Genomic DNA, 21,624 nt, shown 5'->3' on the forward strand with positions numbered 1-21,624 from the left:
CCCACTGGTTCCGAGCCGCATGTCCGAGAGCCGGGCTACCCCACAGGGACGAAGCAAAGGTTACAAAAGAGAGGAGGACTCAGCCCGTCCGGAAACAAGGGGTGTCGAATTCGACAGCAGGGCTGGGCAGCCTGTTCCACACTCCCGCCACCCTTAGTGTGAGGTGGTGTCTACGCTGTGCTCTTCCGCACAGTCTCTCAGCATTTCTGAACGCTTGAACCAGGTCTCCTCGTAGTCGTATCCGTCTAAGACACCTTAAATCCTGGAGGATATCTGTCCGCTCTTTGTCGGATGGACTCCAGAGCCGCGGTGTCTTTTTCTGTAAGGAGGAGACCACAATTCAATTCAGTTGAATTCAAGGTGCTTTATTGTCATGACCACTGAGTGAAATCAGTGCTGCCGAAGCCAAACAGATACAATTAACATTAAAAAAAATCAGACATTTACAAGTCAAATACAAAATCACACACAGTATTCTAAATGAACCTCGGCTGATTTTTTTTTTTTAATCTGCCTAAACACCACTTTCGCTCCCCGTGGACACACACACGCCCCCCCCCAGAGGTTTTGACACTAAGAAGATCTGTGCTCTATCCGCCTGCACTGATGGGGGAGGGGGCCGAGCCGTTAAACCGTGCGAGAGTGCAGGGTCGCTGTCAGGGGCGGACCTGCTCGGTATCGGCACGGTACCGCGCAGTGGAACCCCACTCGACGCCCCACGTGTCTGTTTGAAAGAGACTTTTGGGGTCCGGGTCGCTCACTCAGCGCCGTCAGTCGGGTGTGTCAAGAGGACGCGTGTCTGCAAGACGCTTTCGTGAGCGCCGGGCCGCTCTCCCGCACCCACCCGGTAATCCCCGGCAATCCGCTCTGATCCACCCGTGACCTGGGTCCTGCGCGTCCGGGCTCGAGGATGGACCCGCGGTTCCTGGGCGACAGCGGGCTGGGAGCGCACGAGGGGCTGCGCCGCAGGTAAATTCTCCTGCCCCCCTGCTAGTGCACCTGCCCCTACTCCTACTCCTGCCCCTTCACCTGCCCGTGCCCCTACCCCTGCACCTGCACCTGCCCCTGCCCCTGCCCCTGCTACTGCTACTGCTCCTACCCCTTCACCTGCCCCTGCCCCTGCCCCTGCTACTGCTACTGCTCCTACCCCTTCACCTGCCCCTGCCCCTGCCCCTGCTACTGCTCCTACCCCTTCACCTGCCCCTGCCCCTGCCCCTGCTACTGCCCCTACCCCTTCACTTGCCCCTGCCCCTGCCCCTGCCCCTGCTACTGCTCCTACCCCTTCACCTGCCCCTGCTCCTGCCCCTGCCCCTGCCCCTGCTACTGCTCCTACCCCTTCACCTGCCCCTGCCCCTGCCCCTGCCCCTGCTACTGCTCCTACCCCTTCACCTGCCCCTGCTCCTGCCCCTGCCCCTGCTACTGCTCCTACCCCTTCACCTGCCCCTGCCCCTGCTACTGCTACTGCTCCTACCCCTTCACCTGCCCCTGCCCCTGCCCCTGCTACTGCTCCTACCCCTTCACCTGCCCCTGCCCCTGCTACTGCTCCTACCCCTTCACCTGCCCCTGCCCCTGCTACTGCTACTGCTCCTACCCCTTCACCTGCCCCTGCCCCTGCCCCTGCTACTGCTCCTACCCCTTCACCTGCCCCTGCCCCTGCTACTGCTCCTACCCCTTCACCTGCCCCTGCCCCTGCTACTGCTCCTACCCCTTCACCTGCCCCTGCCCCTGCTACTGCTACTGCTCCTACCCCTTCACCTGCCCCTGCCCCTGCCCCTGCTACTGCTCCTACCCCTTCACCTGCCCCTGCCCCTGCCCCTGCCCCTGCTACTGCTCCTACCCCTTCACCTGCCCCTGCTCCTGCCCCTGCCCCTGCTACTGCTCCTACCCCTTCACCTGCCCCTGCCCCTGCTACTGCTACTGCTCCTACCCCTTCACCTGCCCCTGCCCCTGCCCCTGCTACTGCTCCTACCCCTTCACCTGCCCCTGCCCCTGCTACTGCTCCTACCCCTTCACCTGCCCCTGCCCCTACCCCTGCACTTGCACCTGCCCCTACCCCTGCTACTGCTCCTACCCCTTCACCTGCCCCTGCCCCTGCTCCTGCCCCCTGCCCCCTGCCCCCTACTCCTGCCCCTGCCCCTGCCCCTGCGCCTGCACCTGCCCCCTGCCCCTGCCCCCTGCTCCTGCCCCAGAGGATTTTCTGACAGTAGTGCTCGTGTGGTCGGTATCAGAAGCGCATAATCTGACGGGCAATCCTAGTCTGTGATTAGCCGGAGGCTCAAAATTTCGCCGCACCGCCTCCTTTCCGCCGCACGGTGGCAGCAACGCGCGATCGTTTTCAGAGGGCGAGACTGCGGACACTGGAGAGTGGCGGGCGACGGGAACAGGCAGATTCCCCTGAGATCCTTCAGAAAACAGCTGGAAGAGTTCTTTGGATCGATGAACGGCTGCTCTCATGTGGTGAACGCTGCTCCTTTATACCAGATGATGTTGGTTAAGGTGTTGGTTAGTGAATGTGTTCCAGAGACCTGTGACGTAGCTGTGTGTGCCCCCTCTCTCTCTAATCCAGCCAGCAGAGGAGACTGGAGCTGCAGGGCGCCCTCAGCAGGCTGCAGAGGGCACAGCACCTGTGAGTGAGGCCCCTCAATGTCTGTGCCGAGTGTGTGTCAGTTCACTGTGGCCAGTGGGTGTGTCTGTGTGGTTAGTGGGTGTGTCTGTGTGGCCAGTGGGTGTGTCTGTGTGGTCACCTATTGTTTAGTTGAACTGTCAAATCAGTGTGTGATTGTGCACTTGCCATCCACAGTAAAATCACAGTACAGCGCAGTAGAGCCCAGCAAGATCAGGGTAAAAGCACAGCACAGCGCAGTAGAGCCCAGTGAGATCAGGGTAAAAGCACAGTACAGTGCAGTAGAGCCCAGTGAGACCGGGGTAAAAGCACAGTACAGATACAGGTGTAAGTGTGGCCCAGCTCCCTGCCCCTCCCTCTCTCTGTGTCCAGGCAGCGGGCCGCGGAGCTGCAGGCGCAGTGGCGGGACGTCTGCGAGAGGGAGGGGAGGGCTCGGCTCCGGAACAGCCAGCTCCTGGCGGACTTCCAGAGGGCCGTGGACACTGCGCGGGAGCTGTCGGCACGCGCCGCCGCCATGGCGACCATCAGGGTGAGTGCCCGTGCTCCGCCACTGCTGGCCCACGACGCCGTGGGTGAACTGGTCCCCCCCCGCGCTCCTCCCCCATGCCCCTGCAGTGCCGCTGGCCGACCGAGCGGAGCTGGTTGCAATCTAACGCCCTCCTCCCCGCTGGCGCAGGCGGAGTACGAGGCGCAGCTGCAGCGGCGTTTCCCACACTGGCGACAGGCGCTGCTGGGCGATCGGAGCTCACCACAGGAGCCCCCCCGTCCCAGCCGCGCGCCCCAGCTTCCCCGCGGCCTCCCTGTTCCGGCGCCGTGCGGGGAGGGGAGGCGCAGGGAGGCAGGGGGCGTCTATCCCCACCCGCTGGGGAGACTCCCGCCAGGGACTAATCCCGACCAAGCTGGCGGCTACCGGCTGGCCCCCCTGCATTTCACCCCAGCCCGGGGGTCAGAGGGCACAGAGAAGAGGGAGGTGTGGTGTCCCCCAGGAACTGGGCGGCTGCTGTGTCACCCTGTCAGCTTGTTTAGGGACCCCGAGTCTCTCCGGCTCCAGGGAGAAGACCTCCGGGCACCATCTCCGGTCTGGGGGTCGCCGCGTGGGGACACGTCCGCTGCTCCCCAGCTCCCCGACGGACTGGCCAGGCGCCGAGAGGGGCCGGGGAGGAAGAGCGACCGCGCTGGGCTGGACGTCCGGCCAGGTGAGGCGAGCGCTCGGCCGTCGGTGCTCCTCCTGCTCCTCCTGCTCCCGGGGGGCGAATCCGGTCGGGGCAGGTCGCCGGATTCCTTGAGCGCTCCGGGCCCAGCGGCTGCTGCTCTCCCCACAGTCCGGCTCCGCTCGCGGGATGCCCCGGAGACCGGCCCCGCCCTCGACGACGCCCATGGCGACGCCCCGGAGACAGGCCTCACCCATGGCGACGCCCCGGAGACAGGCCTCGCCCATGGCGACGCCCCGGAGACAGGCCTCGCCCACGGCGACGCCCCGGAGACAGGCCTCGCCCACGGCGACGCCCCGGAGACCGACCCCGCCCTTGACGACGCCCCGGAGACCGGCCCCGCCCTCGGCGACGCCCCGGAGACAGGCCTCGCCCACGGCGATGCCCCGGAGACAGGCCTCACCCATGGCGACGCCCCGGAGACCGGCCCCGCCCTCGGCGACGTCCCAGAAACCGGCCCCACCCTCGACGACTCACCAGAGACTGGCCCCGCCCTCAGTGATGCAGGGAGCAGGGACGCGGACAGGGCCACTGCCGCGAGGAGGAGGAGGAGGAGGAATCCGCAGAGACAGGGGCCGGAGGAGCGATCTTCCTCCCGGGAGTAAGTAACCCTCTGTGATCTCTTTGCTGCGGGAAAAGGAAATATCTGGGACCACGGTCCTCACTCCCTGCTCCCGGAAAGTCCCAGGCCTGCTGCTTTTACAGGGAAGCTGAGCTCCTTGGTGACTGGAACCCGGAAACAGCTGTAACTGGGATCAGTTTGAGCTGGAATAAAGACTGGAGCCCATGTGACTCTCCAGGACAGGGAGTGAGGAGCACTGATCTGGGATATCGGCACAGAGCTACACGGGAATATAGTGGGGTCAGCACAGGGGGGTCACACTGCATTGGGGTGTCCAGTGGGGTCAGTGCTGGGGGACACTGCACTGGGGTGTCCAGTGGGGTCAGGGCCGGGGGTCACACTGCACTGGGGGTGACCTCTCTTCATGGTTTTAGGGACCTTGGACAGCCCCGAGACGCTGCGCTCACAGACTCCAGTGCAGAGGATAAGTCATACGAGAGGCCCCTGGTTCGAGGCACCCCAGGCAGGGCCAGGCCGTCAGAGACGAGCACCAGTGAGTCCGCTTCTGAGACTGAGAGCGGACCGCTGCCACCTGCTGGAGACATAGGGGAACTGCAGCTGTCTGACGCCGGGGCTAGAGGGTGGGTGGGGGCAGAGACGGAGGGGAGCGACCCAGGCGAGAGCGAGGCGGGGTCAGAGGTCAGCGGCGGGGCGGGGAGCCCGAGCCATCCCAGGAGAGGGGGGGAGCTGGGGGGCGTCACCAGCGAGCGAGAGGGGGCGTCTGCAGAGGAGGGGTCCAACGGCAGCCCGAGTGAAGCAGAGACCCCAGACCGCCAGGAGGGGTGCCGCACGGACACAGGGGCGCCAGACGAGCAGGAAGATCCGGAGAGCGACGGAGAGGAAGAGGAGGAGGAGGAGGAGGAGGAGAAGCGGGACAGCGAGGGGACAGACTCCGAAGACAGAATTGTCAGCTCCCCGCTGGGCGTCAGGTGCGAGCTCGGCCCGGACCACTCTGGGTTACCCGTTTCCCACTTTCCTCCCTGCTATCTGTCAGAGGCAGCTAGCGCCCCCATCTGGTTCAGCACCGCCAGTGGCCCGGTGCCTCCTCCGCTCCCAGTCCACTCCGTGCCAGGTTTTCCCAGGAGTCGGCTCCCTGGTGTAGTTAGTGAATTGATTAATCCTACCATCCGTTTTCCAATCGCTTTCCAGACACACACACACACACACACACACACACACGGCCAGTTTCCCAAGAAGCCAATTCACCTCCCAGCATGTCTGTAGACTGTGGCAGGAAACTGGAGCACCTGGAGGAAACCCACTGAAGCCCAGAGAGAACATGCAAGCTCCACACAGACGGCTGCCCAGGTCCAGAATCGAACCCAGGGCCGCCCTCATTCATAAATCAATTACACAATTAAGACCCTGAGCCACGGCCCCTGTACTGTGGGGGATCCGGGTTTCGCAATCCCCTGCTCGTGTCGAGCTGTTGACCTTTCGGTGGGTCGGTTTTGTGTTATTCCTGAGAGGCGTGCACACGCGGCGCCCGTCGCGATGAGCCAGCAGGGATATAACCTGGGAAGATCTCTCTGGGCCAGGGGGAGAGAGCTCCTGCTCCCGGCCCGATCCACAGCTCACCTGGGCTCCTCTCCACCACCGCAGGGCGGCACCAGAGAGCAGCGAGGGCCACCGGGAGACGGGCGCGGACGCCGGCGGCGTGACGGGTGGGTCCCTCGCGGCCGCGGATTGATGAGATTGATGAGATTGATGACTTGATTGATTGATGACCGATGATTGATGATTGATTATTGATGATGAGGGTGCAGGTGCACTGAAAATGTTAACAATTTAAAACAACCTTTAATGCCACCTGTTTCTAAAGATCTGGAGCGACCTCACTGTGAACAATTAAACCCATGATTGGTCAAATTAACCAATTTAGGGGTTATTGAGGACTGAGGACCTAAGTCCTCTTCCGTCCTCAAGGACTGCGGTTCTCTTAATGGAATAAACCACTGGCTTGGCCATCAGGAGCTGACGGGTGTGGCCAAACTCTAGAAACAGGGGATCTGTAGGACACACTGGGCTGGGGCTCCCCAGGACCTGACTTGGAGACCCCTAATTTAATAAAAACAAGAATATTCACCAACAATGAGAAACCCTTTGGATCTTGTCCAGCTGTTTCTTCGACAACATGGCTGGGTAGCACTGTGTGTAATGTAATCACTCCAGTCGTGATCCCAGGATCTCTGCTTCCTGTAAGAAGCCCGGGCATTGTCTTTAACAAAAGACACAGGAGGAGGGGGAGAGGGCGGGCTGGGCTGTCCTGCTAGGTCTCTCCTTAGGAAAATAGCGTCTTTGCACTGAGGTGGTTGCTCTGTTTGTCACCTGACCCAGGGTCTGCGGTCAACTCCCAGGGCATCGCGGGTCAGCGGAGGAGCTCTGAGGAGGAGGAGGAGGAGGAGGAAGTGGGTGTGAGCACCTCCAACGACATCAAGAGCAAAGGGGACGATGACGATGACGATGATGATGATTATGATGAAGATGAAGATGACAGCGATGAGATCGAAGCTCTCCTGGCTCCACAGGAAGATCCCAAAACGTCTTCTGGTCAGACGTGAGTGTCCATCCAGCGACAGTCCACCACCACACCAGCCTCTCGCTTCCACAGGCACTGGCGTGTCAAGTGTGTGTTAAAAACGACGTTAGAATGAGGATTTACTTGCAGAATTCAGTTCCAGAGATCCTTCTGTGTGGAGTCTGTATGCCCCCCCCCCCCCCTCCCTGAATGTCCCCGCCGGCGCCCGCCTCAGTGTCCGGGCGAATGAGCTCATCGAAGTAGCTCAGAGTCACTGACAGGGGCTTTCTCCTGGCAGAGCCGAGGAAGAGGAGGGGAGCCACTCCGGGAGGAAGGAGGGGTGCCCGCCGCCCGTCCCTGCCGCGGGGGAGCGCCCCGGGGGCACGCCGGACAGGTGCGCGTGCGCTGGGGGCGGGGGGTCTGACCGCACAGGAACGCCTCCTCCCGACCGAATCCGTCTGAAAGGCCGCGGGCAATTTCAGTCTGGGGAGGGGGGCCCCGCCAGCCCTGGTTTTGGGGAGACAGGTGTCTTGTGTCTCTCTCACAGGTGGGGGTGCTGTAGCTCACAGTAACAGGGAGCTGCCAGGTCCCACCAGCACCAGGGAAAGAGAGGCAAGTGAACACCTGTTCACCACCATCCACACGTACCATATTTCACCCTGATCTCACTGGGCTCTACCGCGCTGTACTGCGTTTTTACCCTGATCTCACTGGGCTCTACTGCGCTGGACTGTGCTTTTACCCTGATCTCACTGGGCTCTACTGCGCTGTACTGCGTTTTTACCCTGATCTCACTGGGCTCTACTGCGCTGTACTGCATTTTTACCCCGATCTCACTGGGCTCTACTGTGCTGTATTGTGCTTTTAGCCTGATCTCACTGGGCTCTACTGCGCTGTACTGTGCTTTTACCCCGATCTCACTGGGCTCTACTGCGCTGTACTGTGCTTTTACCCCGATCTCACTGGGCTCTACTGCGCTGTACTGCGTTTTTCCCCCGATCTCACTGGGCTCTACTGCGCTGTACTGTGCTTTTACCCTGATCTCACTGGGCTCTACTGCGCTGTACTGCGTTTTTACCCTGATCTCACTGGGCTCTACTGCGCTGTACTGCGTTTTTACCCTGATCTCACTGGGCTCTACTGCGCTGTACTGCATTTTTACCCCGATCTCACTGGGCTCTACTGTGCTGTATTGTGCTTTTAGCCTGATCTCACTGGGCTCTACTGCGCTGTACTGTGCTTTTACCCTGATCTCACTGGGCTTTACTGCGCTGGACTGTGCTTTTAGCCTGATCTCACTGGGCTCTACTGCGCTGTACTGTGCTTTTACCCTGATCTCACTGGGCTGTACTGCGCTGTACTGTGCTTTTACCCTGATCTCACTGGGCTCTACTGCGCTGTACTGCGTTTTTACCCTGATCTCACTGGGCTCTACTGCGCTGTACAGAGGACCACAGTGAAGTTCCTGAAGTCTGTCAGTAGAATGATCTCTAAAGGATGTTTCTTTCTAAGAGTTTTTCCCTTGCACTTTCAGGGTGAATCACAGCGGCACTCTCGCTGCCCAGAGCAAAGGTCAGTTCTGCTCAGTGGTAGCTTGCTCTTCCCCCTGTATGAGCCCTAGCTGTCCACCCTGGCTGGTCAGTGACCGTGTGTCCGTCTCCTGCAGCGCTCCGGAGGGACTCCGCGGACAGCACCGATCCGGGAACCCGAGCTCCCGCTACTCCGAAGCCCGGCTCCGCGCCCCCGGAAGTGCCCGACGAGTTTGACGATGTTTTCGACTGAGAGAGAGGTGGAGGACCCCAGCCTGCGCCCCAGAACGCTGCCGGGGCACCCCAAAACGGGTCGGTCCTGGTCCTGGTCCTGGGGAGGCCGGCGGGGGCAGCTGGTCCAGGGCAGGACCGGACAGACCCTGCGGGGGCTCTGGAGTGAGGAAGGGGGATGCTGTGAAGAATAAACATCTGTCCACAAAAACTGCTTCAGTCAAGTCCTTCGTTAGTTAATTAGCAGGATGAATGTATAGAACTGCAGTTGAGTGTTTCTGTGCATTGATGCTGTGTGTCAGTGTGCGCGTCAGCATGTGTACATTAAAAGGTGCTTGTGACAGTCCCACTCTTCATCAGTGTGTCAGTGTGCTAAATGATTACAAGATATTTAGCAGTATTACAAACCTCTAGTTTTTTTTTTTTTTTTGGTCGCTTTCATGTACAGTAGGTAGAAGAACTGCATTTGATCTGTTCAGAAAGTGACTCGGTTTTGTGGTCGCCTGCTAGAACTACAAATCCCACAAGGCCGCAGGACCGCCGTTTCCGGTCGAGAGACGCAGTTCCCATGATCCTCTGAGAGCGCTCGTTTGGTTTCCGTTCCTGCCTCGCTTGTTGTTTCTGTGATCCAGCCATGGCGACTGATGTACCGCCCGGCACCGAGCAAGCTCCGCCGGACCTCGGCAGCTCCGTTGCTGTCCTGAACACATGGAGCGTCCCGGAGCTTCAAGCCAAGCTAGCTGAGATTGGAGCCCCCACAATGGGTGAGTGTAAAGCGCGGGCTCCGTGGAGGGAGGGGGAAAGGCCGAGGCCTTGCGCCGAAGCCTCGGGCTCGAGTGGTCAGTCCACCCGAGCAGGCCGGCGCCAGTGGCGGTGGGCGGGCGTCTGGGGAACCCGGCGTTCAGGTTGCTCGGGTTCATTTCTATGGCGTACCCTTGTACAGAACCGTCAGAAACACATCTTTTCATTCAGGTTTTGCGCGTCTTGGCTTCACGGTTTGGCGCCGCGGAGTCTCTCGGCGAGCCTTTAGTTCGTGAAAGGGGGCTGTGATATAAAAGCGCTTTTAAAGAAATTGCTTTTGTTAGCTGCTGTAAACACCGGAGGCTTAACAGACCATCCGTTGGCCATCTCTGTAGCTATTTATATTTATTTCCAAGTCCTGCAGTTTCCCATCTCAGCTGCAGAGCCAGGTGAACCCCAGACCTCAGCCCTGCAGTTTCCCAGCTCAGGTGAACCCCAGACCTCAGCCCTGCAGTTTCCCAGCTCAGCTGAACCCCAGACCTCAGTCCTGCAGTTTCCCAGCTCAGCCCCAGTGCCAGTAGAAACCCAGGTCTTAGTGCATTACATGCTCTATCAGAATTTAGGATTTGTTACTTAGACAGAACCAGTACACTCTCACAGTCAGCCTGACGGTATTGGGGGTACTTGTGGTTATCTTGTGCTGTGGCTGTGTCTTTGCTCAGTGACAGTTCTGGACTGATGTTGTCTCTGTCCTCAGGCCCCAGAGAGGAGATGATTGACAGACTGAAGGCCTATGTGATGCAGGTGAGTATGTTCTGTCTGACGTGATTGATACAGTGACCTGTCTCACTCTCTCAGTTCAATTCAAGATGCTTTGTTGGCATGACCAATGAAGAGATCAGTGCTGCCAAAGCAAATACAACTTGCATAAAATCTCCAGACATTTACAGGAATTTCACAATACAGACCCATCTATATATAGTTACATGCAAACATATGAAGCATTACTGGGAGACAGGCTCACTGTTCCTCAGGCTGGGACAGGAGATCACACACTGGGCTGCCAGTTCCACTGAGTTCCCTCCTCCCATTCCCAGTAGGATTGGGACCCGTTGTGATTCTGGCAGGTGTGGGAACTCTGGGACTAGATTTCTGAGTTTAGGGAAGAATGTTTCTCTAATCCCAGAGTATCTGTCACAGTGCAGTAGGAAGTGCATCTCTGTCACTGCGGCTCGGGTCAGTGAGCCTCAGGACCAGCTGGCTCGGGGGGCTCTGTTTTGGGCTCAGCTCTTGGCTCAGCATGGCTTTGTGGTGGTAGGAGTTTTGGTTGGTGTGTTTTAGGTGTAGCCAATACTTTAATACTCTTTTCTGTATGTTTATCAATAGTGGGTACTGGCCTAATTCGGCCCTGCACCCGTTGTTAGGTGTTTTTCTCTGCACACGGAGGATGTTTCTACAGATCTCCATGTGCAGAGTTTCTGTGGGGTGTTTGTCCCATTGGGTGTAATCCTGGTCTGTGAGGGGACCCCACACTTCACTGCCGTATAGGGCAATGGGTTGGATTACACTTTGAAATATTTGGAACCAGATTCTTGTTGGTGGGTTGATGTTTAAGAGCCTCCTTCTTATTGTGTAGAAAGCCCTGAGTGCCTTCTCCCTCGTGCCTTCACTGCCAGGTCAAAACTCCCAAATGAGCTGATGGTCAGACTGAGGTGTGTGTAGCTGGATGTGTGCTTCAGTGTGTTGTTGTTGAGTGAGAAGTAGTTCTTGTTTCCCTGAGGCCTGGCTTTCTGGTGAAAAACCATGACTCTGGTCTTGTCCAGATTGACTGTTAGTGCCCAGGACTGACAGTCCTGCTCCAGCAGTGCCAGGCTCTGCTGTTCTGGGTCCAGATGGGCTGGCAGTGCCCAGGTCTGACAGTCCTGCTCCAGCAGTGCCAGGCTCTGCTGTTCTGGGTCCAGATGGGCTGGCAGTGCCCAGGTCTGACAGTCCTGCTCCAGCAGTGCCAGGCTCTGCTGTTCTGGGTCCAGATGGGCTGGCAGTGCCCAGGACTGACAGCCCTGCTCCAGCAGTGCCAGGCTCTGCTGTTCTGGGTCCAGATGGGCTGGCAGTTCCCAGGTCTGACAGCCCTGCTCCAGGAGTGCCAGGCTCTGCTGTTCTGGGTCCAGATGGGCTGGCAGTGCCCAGGTCTGACAGTCCTGCTCCAGCAGTGCCAGGCTCTGCTGCAGCCCCTCTCCCTGTCCCGTCTGACGTTGTGTCTGCCCTTCCAGACGGGGATGATGCTGACCAAGCCCACGCTGCAGGCCGGCGATGGAGATGTGGTGGCCCCCCTGCCGGCCCAGGTGAGTGTGCCCGGGGTGTGGGAGGGACCCCAAGCAGGGAGTTTGTAAGCGATTCTCCGATAATAATGCTGCCCTTTCTGCCCCCCTCTTGCTGGTCTCCCCCCCCTCCTACAGATGCCCGGCCTGCCCATGCCCCCCATGCCTCTCCCTCTGCCCCCTCCCCCTCCCCCGGGGATGTTCCCGGCCCTGGGGATGATGGGGGTGCCCCCGCCCCCGGGCCTGCGCATGCCCCTGCTGGACCCCGGCAGCCTGTCCCAGGAGGAGCACCTGAAGATGGCCCAGCAGCGCGCCGCCATGCTGCTGCAGGAGGAGGAGAGGGCGAAGCCGCAGCCCCCGCCGCCGCCGCCACCCCAGCAGCCACAGGTAGGGGGGCGCCGGTGTCCCCGTCGCGTGTGTCCTCCAGCCCCCCCCCCCCCTCCAGCGGAGAGGAATCTCTCTCTGCCGGCTGTCCCGCTTCCTGCCGCCTGGATTGAGATTGTCGCTCATCCCAGCTGTTGGCGGCACGGGGAGCTGAGCTCAGCGGCGCCCCCCGCAGGAGGGCCAGCTCGGAGTGCTGGCAAGCAGCAGGCGGGGCGCAGGGTTCGCCATCACGCGGGTGTCCTGGGGGGGGAGGGGGGACCCCATTCTGTCCCCTGAGCTTGGCTCAGATCGTGGGTTGCTTGCAGGAGTGGGGGGGGTGGGAGCCAGGGGTGTAGTCCGGGGGCGTCACTGAGCGCTGGCTGTTTTCCAGGGGGACGCCCGGTCCGTGGAGGAGCAGATGAAGGAGCAGGAGCTGCTGGAAGAGCAGCAGAGGGTGAGGAGGTGGGGGGAGGAGGGGGCGGGGGGAAGTCTGACTGAGGGAACAGCTCCTGGCCCAAAGGGGCTTTGCCAGTGTGTGTGTGCGCGCGTGTGTTTCCCCGCGCAGTCTGTGCGGCTGTGTTCTCGTGCCTGACCGCGGACTGAACTCCCCCCAGGCCGCGGTGCTGCTGGAGCACGAGCGCCAGCAGGGCCTGGTGAAGATGCAGCAGGGCGCCCCGCCCCCCCGGCTGCCGGAGCCTGGGCCCCGCCCTCCCATGCTGCCCCCGCTGCCCCAGCTCAACCCCATGCGAGGTGAGTCGCGCCCTGGGCACCGCGCCCACCAGCTGAGAGCCGGGGTACAGGTCCCGGGGGGGGGTCTGTTCCCATTTAGCTGCGACGGCACGGTCGAGGGGATCCCCTCGGGACAGATTCTGGGGGACCCCACAGCTCGTGCTCGTGCTCGTGCTCGGAGGGTTGGGAGAGCCACAGAGCTCGTTTTAGAGGCGCGCTGAGACAGGAGTTTGTGTAAGTTAGCCTCTCTGAGGCCCCCGAGCGGCCAGGCGGGCCTTGGGGGGTGTAACCGCCCTCCTTGTGGGCGACCTGGGCGAGACCCCGGTTTTACCACCCTTCAGACGGGCTGGATCCCCTCGTTTGTGACCCGTCTTGTGTTCTGTGACCGCGGGCGGGCTGTTCGGCAGGTTGATCCCAGAAGTCTTTGCTCGCCGGCTGACAGACGCGGTCGTTGGCTTTTCTTGTCCCTTTCCAGGCATGGCCCCCAACAACCCCCCGCCTCCCGGGATCTCAGTGGGGCCCCCCCCACTCCAGAGGCCACAGAGAGGACCCCCCCCTCCTCCTGGGGAGGACATCAGAGAGGTACTGCACACGGAGCGCGACAGGAGACACAGAAAGAGGAGATCACAGAGAGTCCCTCAGTACTCGGCGCAAACAACAGGACAGGAGACGCAGTGAGGGAGGAGATCACAGAGGACATCTTAGTCAATTACACACAACAGGACAGGAGACGCAGTGAGGAAGGAGATCACAGAGGACATCTTAGTCAATAACACACAACAGGACAGGAGACGCAGTGAGAGGGGAGAGTCCCTCAGTAATAACACAGGGCAGGACAGGAGACACAGCGAGAGAGAGGGGGGAGAACACAGAGAGTCCCTCAGTCATAACACAGGGCAGGACAGGAGACACAGCGAGAGAGAGAGGGGGGAGAACACAGAGTGGGACAGGAGCCGGAGGCCCAGCGGGGCCTTGTGGTCGCTGCCCTCCTGGTGGAGCTCTGTCCTGCGGGCGGGCGGCAGTGGGTGCTGTCCTGATCCCCTCCCTCCGTGAGGGCAGTGGCGCTGACCCTCTGCGCTGGTGGCTGTGTACCAGGTGGACGAGACCGGAGTGGGCCCGAAGATCCCCCAGGTGCTGGAGAAGATCCTGCAGCTGAAGGAGATGAGGCAGGAGCAGCTCAGCAGCTTGGCACCAGGTGAGGCCGCGGTCCGCGTTGCAGCTCGTCGACTTCCCAGGGTCTCGCCCAGCCCCTTCTGCTTCGAGTACGAGAGCATTACCCCTGGGCAGCTAGTTCCACACTCCCGCCACCCTTTGTGTCCAGTATCTCCTCTTTTTATTGGAGGAGCCCATGCGACCCTTTCTCGGACGGTTTCTGCCTTCCACAGCAGTGCTGTGCCAGCTTGTTCCAGACTCCCACCTCTCTTCGTGTAAACAAACGCCTCCTGTCTCTCTCTCTCTTCCAGAGGAGGAGGAGGGCGGCGGCGAGGTGGAGGCGAAGCCCTCGGCGGCCGCCACGCTGTCGGAGGCGGAGGAAGAGGAGGAGGAGGAGGCCGGCGTCTCCAAGAAAGACGTGAGTGTGAGCCGCCGGCGGAGGGCCCGCGCCGCGCCCCGTCGCCGTGCGCGGGCCCCAGGAGTCACCTCTCCGGTCGCTTGCAGAAAAGCCGGAAGCGCAGGAACCGGAAGAAGAAGAAGAGGGCGGCGCGGGCGGGCGGCGAGGCGAACGGGGAGCCGGGGACGGAGGCGGCGCCGGGCAGCGGGCGGGACAGCGAGCCCGAGGTGGAGATCGAGTACGTCACGGAGGAGCCCGAGATCTACGACCCCAACTACATCTTCTTCAAGCGCATCTTCGAGGCCTTCAAGGTGAGCACGGGGAGTGATGGGAAGGCTTGTGCCGCGCTTCGTGGCGTGGGGGTGTGGGCGCCCTGCCGCGCTGCGCCAGGCTGGTGACGCGCCTGTCTCCCGCAGCTCACGGACGACGTGAAGAAGGAGAAGGAGAAGGAGCCGGAGAAGGCGGAGCGGCAGGAGACCGCGATGGTGAAGAAGAAGGGGTTTGAGGAGGAGAAGAAGGACAGCGATGACAGTGACGAGGTGAGAGCGCCCCCTTTCGGGCATCCCCGTCTGTGCTGTCCCCTGTGTGTCTGGAGTCCCCGTCCCCTGTGTGTCTGGGGTCCCCATCTGTGCCGTCCCCTGTGTGTCTGGGGTCCCCATCTGTGCCGTCCCCTGTGTGTCTGGGGTCCCCGTCTGTGCTGTCCCCTGTGTGCATGGGGTCCCTGTCCCCTGTGTGTCTGGGGTCCCCGTCTGTGCTGTCCCCTGTGTGTCTGGGGTCCCTGTCCCCTGTGTGTCTGGGGTCCCTGTCTGTGCTGTCCCCTGTGTGTCTGTCCCCTGTGCGCCGGTCCTGACCATGCTTGTCGCTCTCCAGGAAACCCGGCAGGATGCCCCCAAGATGTCCAAGAAGAAGCTGAGGCGGATGAACAGGCTGACCGTGGCCGAGCTCAAGCAGGTATCCCCCCCGTGACCTTTAACCTGTTAATGCGGCCTTTAACCCCTGGCTGTGACCTTTGACCGTCGTGCAGAGCCGGAGGGTGGGTGCTGCCCCTTTGTGAGAATGGCGGGAGCTCGGTTCCTTTTGGGCGGTGCCGGGGTGCGGCCTGACGGTCCCCTGTCCGCTCTCTCGCCCAGCTGGTGGCGCGGCCGGACGTGGTGGAGATGCACGACGTGACGGCGCAGGAGCCCAAGCTGCTGGTGCACCTGAAGGCCACGCGGAACACGGTGCCCGTGCCGCGGCACTGGTGCTTCAAGAGGAAGTACCTGCAGGGCAAGCGGGGGATCGAGAAGCCGCCCTTCGAGCTGCCCGAGTTCATCAAGCGCACCGGCATCCAGGAGATGAGGGAGGCGCTGCAGGAGAAGGTGAGCGAGCCTTCCCGCCTGGGGGGGGGCTGCATCGGGGTGGGGGCGGGGCGGTCCTCACTCACCTGTCCCCCTCCTCTCTCCGTGCAGGAGGAGGCCAAGACGATGAAGACGAAGATGCGGGAGAAGGTGCGCCCCAAGATGGGCAAGATCGACATCGACTACCAGAAGCTGCACGACGCCTTCTTCAAGTGGCAGATCAAGCCCAAGCTCACCATCCACGGCGACCTGTACTACGAGGTAGGCAGGGTGGGGTAGGGGGGGTGACCTCGGGGCCCTGCGGCGTCTGCTGGGAAGCCCCCCACCCCCATGGGCTAGCCAGGGAAGGCACGTGCTTGTTTGGGGGTGAAGCAGCGGCACTTTGCGGGGCGCAGTCAGGGAAGGGGGCGGCCGCGGTTCTGGATTCATCCAGCCAGGTTTCCCTGGGGGCCTGTTGGAGCGCGGCGACGCCGGGGAGAGAGACGCCACTCCTCCAGGCCACACGCAGGCTCCCACAAGGCCCTGGGGTGCTTGATCGCCGTGCCGAGAAACTTGAGCGTCTGGCCGGGGCGTGTCTGGAGGAGGGGGGTGTGGCAGCCGGGGAGTGTCTGGGGGGGTTGGTCATGGGGTGTGGCAGCCGGGGCCTGCCTGGAGGAGGGGGGTGTGGCAGCCGGGGCGTGGCAGCTGGGCGTGTCTGGGGGGCGTGTCCTCGTTCCCTGCTTTCTCCCCAGCAGTGACTTCACGGGAGTTGTTGCTGGGAGCTGCCGAATCCCACGCAGTAGTGAGTGATTCCAGGGACACTGAGAACCAGGGGGCTGCTTGGGGAAAGCAGGAAACCGGGCAAAACGCGTCGGATCTCAGGGCTGGTGCTCTTCCCTCTCCCCCGCAGGGCAAGGAGTTCGAGACCAGGCTGAAGGAGAAGAAGCCGGGAGACCTGTCGGACGAGCTGCGGATCGCTCTGGGAATGCCCGTGGGACCGGTAGGGGGCGCCCTCTCCCGTTCTCGAGGGTGGTGGTGGTGGGGGGGGGGGGTGGGTGTGTTGGAACGCTGGGGTTCACCAGGGCTCCCCGAGGACAGTGTGCATGAGGCCCCTGTCGCTCTGTTGGTCGATCTGGGAGCACAGACGGGATCTGTGGGAGCGGTATCCCCCACTCACCTGTGCCTCTCTCTCTCTCTCCCCCTGCCTTTGTCTCTGCAGAACTCCCACAAGGTGCCCCCTCCCTGGCTCATCGCCATGCAGCGATACGGACCCCCGCCCTCCTACCCCAACCTCAAGATCCCGGGGCTGAACTCGCCCATCCCGGAGGTGAGCCGCTCGCGCCCGCGGGAGACGGGCTCGTGCGGGCCCCAGGCCCCTCGGGGGTTGTCGTGGCGCTCGCCGTGTGTCTTGTCCTGCGAGGCGGAGTGGCGCTGAGATGAGGGCGTGGAGCGACACTGGGGCGCCGCTTGGCATCTTGGCAAAGGGGGGGGGCTGGTGATTTAGGGGAAAGGTGGGGGGGGGTTTAGGAATGTGGGGCGGGGGGCTGGGGTTTTAGGGGAAAGGTGGGGGGGGGGGTTTAGGAATGTGGGGGGGGCTGGTGATTTAGGGGAAAGGTGGGGGGGGTTAGGAATGTGGGGCGGGGGGCTGGGGTTTTAGGGGGAAGGGGGGTGCTGGGGTTTAGGAATGGGGGGCTGGGGTTTTAGGGGGAAGGGGGGTGCTGGGGTCTAGGAGTGTTGGGGAGGTGGTGATTTAGGGGAAAGGTGGGGGGGGTTTAGGAATGTGGGGGGGGGCTGGTGATTTAGGGGAAAGGTGGGGGGGGTTTAGGAATGTGGGGGGGGCTGGTGATTTAGGGGAAAGGTGGGGGGGGTTAGGAATGTGGGGCGGGGGGGTGGGGTTTTAGGGGGAAGGGGGGTGCTGGGGTTTAGGAATGTTGGGCGGGGGGCTGGGGTTTTAGGGGGAAGGGGGGTGCTGGGGTCTAGGAGTGTGGGGGAGGTGGTGATTTAGGGGAAAGGGTGCTGGGGTTTAGGAATGTGGGGGAGGTGGTGATTTAGGAATGTGGGGGAGGTGGTGATTTAGGGGAAAGGGGGTGCTGGGGTTTAGGAATGTTGGGCGGGGGGCTGGGGTTTTAGGGGGAAGGGGGGTGCTGGGGTCTAGGAGTGTGGGGGAGGTGGTGATTTAGGGGAAAGGGGGTGCTGGGGTTTAGGAATGTGGGGGAGGTGGTGATTTAGGGGAAAGGGGGTGCTGGGGTTTAGGAATGTTGGGCGGGGGGCTGGGGTTTTAGGGGGAAGGGGGGTGCTGGGGTTTAGGGACCCGGGGGGCGCTGTGGTGGTTCGGGGGGGTGGGCTGCCGTCTGTGGCGGGGCCTGTCGGGGCGGCGCTCTCGAACCCGGGACCGCGTCCGCTCAGCCCGTCTCTCTCTCCGTCTCTCTCAGGGCTGCTCGTTCGGGTACCACGCCGGCGGCTGGGGGAAGCCTCCCGTGGACGAGACGGGGAAGCCGCTGTACGGGGACGTGTTCGGGACCAACGCCGGGGACTTCCAGGTGCGGACCTCGCCGGGGCCGGGCCGGGCCAGGCCAGCGGGCCTCCTGTTGTCGTCCAGCTCGAACCCGCGGTGCTGGTTTTGGGCTCTGATTTCTCCAGTGATGTGAAAGAGAAAGTACAGCCCCTTATGACCCTGTGGCTCCGTCTGTTAAGATATCTGACCTTCGCCCGGTCCTCGCGCATCTCCTCGGGCGACAGGTAACACTCGCTCACCCGGGACCCCTGCTGCCTCACGGCTGCCGTACCGGTCCAGAACAGGAGCTGGAACTGGGCGCTGCTCAGCAGGGGTGCGTGATCGGTTGGTCATCAGGAAGCGTTCCCACCTGTACAGCGGCTGCAAAAAGTGTTCACCCCCCTTCGGCACCTTTCACGTCGTGTTTTCTAGCGCGCTGGAGTCGGAACGGCTCTGTAATGCCAGAACAACTCTGTAGCTTTTTCTTAATCGGTTACAAATGACCACACGACTGCTTGATTACAGAAGTATTCACCCCGCCTTTGCTAAGATACACCTAAATAAGCTCTGGTGCAGAGGTCGCATGAATGACCTGACGCTGGAGTCCACCTGTGCGCAGCTGAAGTGTTTCGATACACCTGTCGGCTCTCGGAGGAGGAGCTGTTGCTGCTCGCCGGGCTGGGAAGGGTTATAAAGTCGAAGGTGTGTCGACGAACTCTGGGGCGCTTGAGGGGTCACCTTCAACTCGAACCCCCTCACTGATGTATTATCCCTCCCAGGCAAAGACGGAGGAGGAGGAGGTGGACCACACCCCCTGGGGGGAGCTGGAGCCGTCCGACGAGGAGTCGTCGGAGGAAGAGGAGGAGGAGGAGAGCGACGAGGACAAGCCTGACGAGACGGGCTTCTTCACCCCCGCCGACAGGTAGGCCGCGCCCGCGGGCCCGCGAGCTCCCGTCCGGCGCCGGCCGCGGCTGCGCGAGCGACCGGGACTGACCCCGGCTCTGTCCTTCTCCCCGCCAGCGGCCTGATCACCCCCGGGGGGCTCTCGTCCGTGCCCGCCGGCATGGAGACGCCGGAGCTCATCGAGCTGAGGAAGAAGAAGATCGAGGAGCTGATGGACGGGTGAGGGCGCGGGACGGGCAGGAGGGGGGGGGGCGGGGGGCTGGGGGGGCGGCGGCTCGGGCCCGGCGCTGACGTGGTGTTTGCCCGGCAGGAACGAGACGCCCCAGCTCTTCACCGTGCTGCCGGAGAGGAGGGCGGCCAGCGTGGGGACCGCCATGATGGCGTCGACGCACATCTACGACGTGTCGGGGGTGAGCGTGCCTGCCTGACGGGCAGCCGGGCGGCGTGTCGGCTTCGACTCCTGGCAGCTGGTGTCTTAATGTCAGCGTCACTCACTGTGAGTCTGTTCCCCCCCCTCTCTCCCTCCTCTCTACCCCTCCCCTCTCTCCCTCCTCTCTACCCCTCCCCTCTCTACCCCTCCTCTCCCTCTCCCTCTATCTCTCCCCTCTCTACCTCTCCTCTCTCTCTCCTCCCTCGCTCCTCTCTATCTCTCCCCTCTCTACTCCTCCTCTCCATCTCTCCCCTCTCTACCCCTCCTCTCTCTCTTCTACCCCCTCTCCCTATCTCTCCCTCTCCCTCCTCTCTATCTCTCTCCTCTCTACCCCTCCTCTCTCCTCTCTACCCCTCCCCCCTCTCTCTCTCTACCCCTCCTCCCCTCTGCCCCAGGCTGTGGGAGGCCGGAAGAGCGCGGGCGGGCAGGAGTCGCAGGGCGTGGAGGTGGCGCTGGCGCCCGAGGAGCTGGAGCTGGACCCCATGGCCATGACGCAGAAGTACGAGGAGCACGTGCGGGAGCAGCAGGCGCAGGTGGAGAAGGAGGACTTCAGCGACATGGTGGCCGAGCACGCCGCCAAGCAGAAGGTAGGGGCGTAGGGGGGGCCGCCTAGGCTGGCTGGGGGTGTAGGGGGGACCGTGTTCAGGCGGGGTGGGGGGGGTGTTAGGGTGATTCTGCTCTCACTGGGTGACCTTCTCCTTCTCCAGCAAAAGAAGCGCAAAGCCCAGCCCCAGGACACCAGGGGGGGGGCCAAGAAGTACAAGGAGTTCAAGTTTTAGCCGCGGAGGAAGAGTCTCCGACCCGGATGTGCTCCTTCCCGGTCGCCACGGACTTTGTCTGCGTTTTTAAAATGACGAGGGACGGAAAAGTATATAGTCGTTTGCTCTTTCTACATCCCACTGTGTGCTGCCACAACACTTCCCTGTTTTTGTAAATAAAGTTGCTCTCTAGATGTATTCGTATGGGGTTTTTTTTTTAAGGATGTCGGGTGATGTCTGACCCAGCTCAACCACCGGACCAGCTGTCCTCCCGGTCCAACGAGACCGGACCAGCTGTCCTCCCGGTCTAACGAGACCGGACCTGAACCACTGGACCAGCTGTCCTCCTGGTCCAACGAGACCGGACCAGCTGTCCTCCCGGTCCAACGAGACCGGACCTGAACCACCGGACCAGCTGTCCTCCTGGTCTAACGAGACCGGACCAGCTGTCCTCCCGGTCCAACGAGACCGGACCTGAACCACCGGACCAGCTGTCCTCCTGGTCCAACGAGACCGGACCAGCTGTCCTCCCGGTCCAACGAGACCGGACCTGAACCACCGGACCAGCTGTCCTCCTGGTCTAACGAGACCGGACCAGCTGTCCTCCCGGTCTAACGAGACCGGACCTGAACCACCGGACCAGCTGTCCTCCCGGTCCAACGAGACCGGACCAGCTGTCCTCCCAGTCCAACGAGACCGGACCTGAACCACCGGACCAGCTGTCCTCCCGGTCTAACGAGACCGGACCAGCTGTCCTCCCGGTCTAACGAGACCGGACCTGAACCACCGGACCAGCTGTCCTCCCGGTCCAACGAGACCGGACCAGCTGTCCTCCCGGTCCAACGAGACCGGACCTGAACCACCGGACCAGCTGTCCTCCCGGTCTAACGAGACCGGACCAGCTGTCCTCCCGGTCTAACGAGACCGGACCTGAACCACCGGACCAGCTGTCCTCCCGGTCCAACGAGACCGGACCAGCTGTCCTCCCGGTCCAACGAGACCGGACCTGAACCACCGGACCAGCTGTCCTCCCGGTCCAACGAGACCGGACCAGCTGTCCTCCCGGTCCAACGAGACCGGACCTGAACCACTGGACCAGCTGTCCTCCTGGTCCAACGAGACCGGACCAGCTGTCCTCCCGGTCCAACGAGACCGGACCTGAACCACCGGACCAGCTGTCCTCCTGGTCTAACGAGACCGGACCAGCTGTCCTCCCGGTCTAACGAGACCGGACCTGAACCACCGGACCAGCTGTCCTCCTGGTCCAACGAGACCGGACCAGCTGTCCT

The 21,624-nt window shown here is 62.1% G+C and overlaps 1 protein-coding gene across 2 annotated transcripts; it reads left to right on the plus strand.

Annotated features, from left to right (window-relative positions):
- Nucleotides 1-9,320: 9,320 nt before the first annotated feature.
- On the plus strand, nt 9,321-20,530 carry sf3b2 (splicing factor 3b, subunit 2). 2 transcript variants are annotated; one of them, XM_088908938.1, is made up of 22 exons: nt 9,321-9,498; nt 10,233-10,279; nt 11,746-11,817; nt 11,932-12,180; nt 12,548-12,610; nt 12,771-12,906; nt 13,361-13,467; nt 13,981-14,080; nt 14,349-14,455; nt 14,542-14,745; nt 14,851-14,973; nt 15,305-15,385; nt 15,565-15,792; nt 15,883-16,032; nt 16,661-16,750; nt 16,970-17,077; nt 18,183-18,290; nt 19,024-19,166; nt 19,265-19,366; nt 19,458-19,557; nt 19,973-20,164; nt 20,285-20,530. In XM_088908938.1, exons 1-22 carry the CDS (start codon nt 9,369-9,371, stop codon nt 20,354-20,356), a joined length of 2,712 nt encoding a protein of 903 aa, XP_088765064.1. In that variant the 5' UTR covers nt 9,321-9,368; the 3' UTR covers nt 20,357-20,530. The 2 variants fall into 2 exon arrangements, with proteins under 2 accessions (XP_088765064.1, XP_088765065.1); XM_088908939.1 differs by lacking the exon at nt 12,548-12,610.
- The last annotated feature ends 1,094 nt before the right edge of the window (nt 20,531-21,624 follow it).

Source organism: Atractosteus spatula (assembly GCF_055471065.1).
Source record: "Atractosteus spatula isolate fAtrSpa1 chromosome 24 unlocalized genomic scaffold, fAtrSpa1.hap1 SUPER_24_unloc_1, whole genome shotgun sequence".
NCBI classification, from domain to species: domain Eukaryota; kingdom Metazoa; phylum Chordata; class Actinopteri; order Semionotiformes; family Lepisosteidae; genus Atractosteus; species Atractosteus spatula.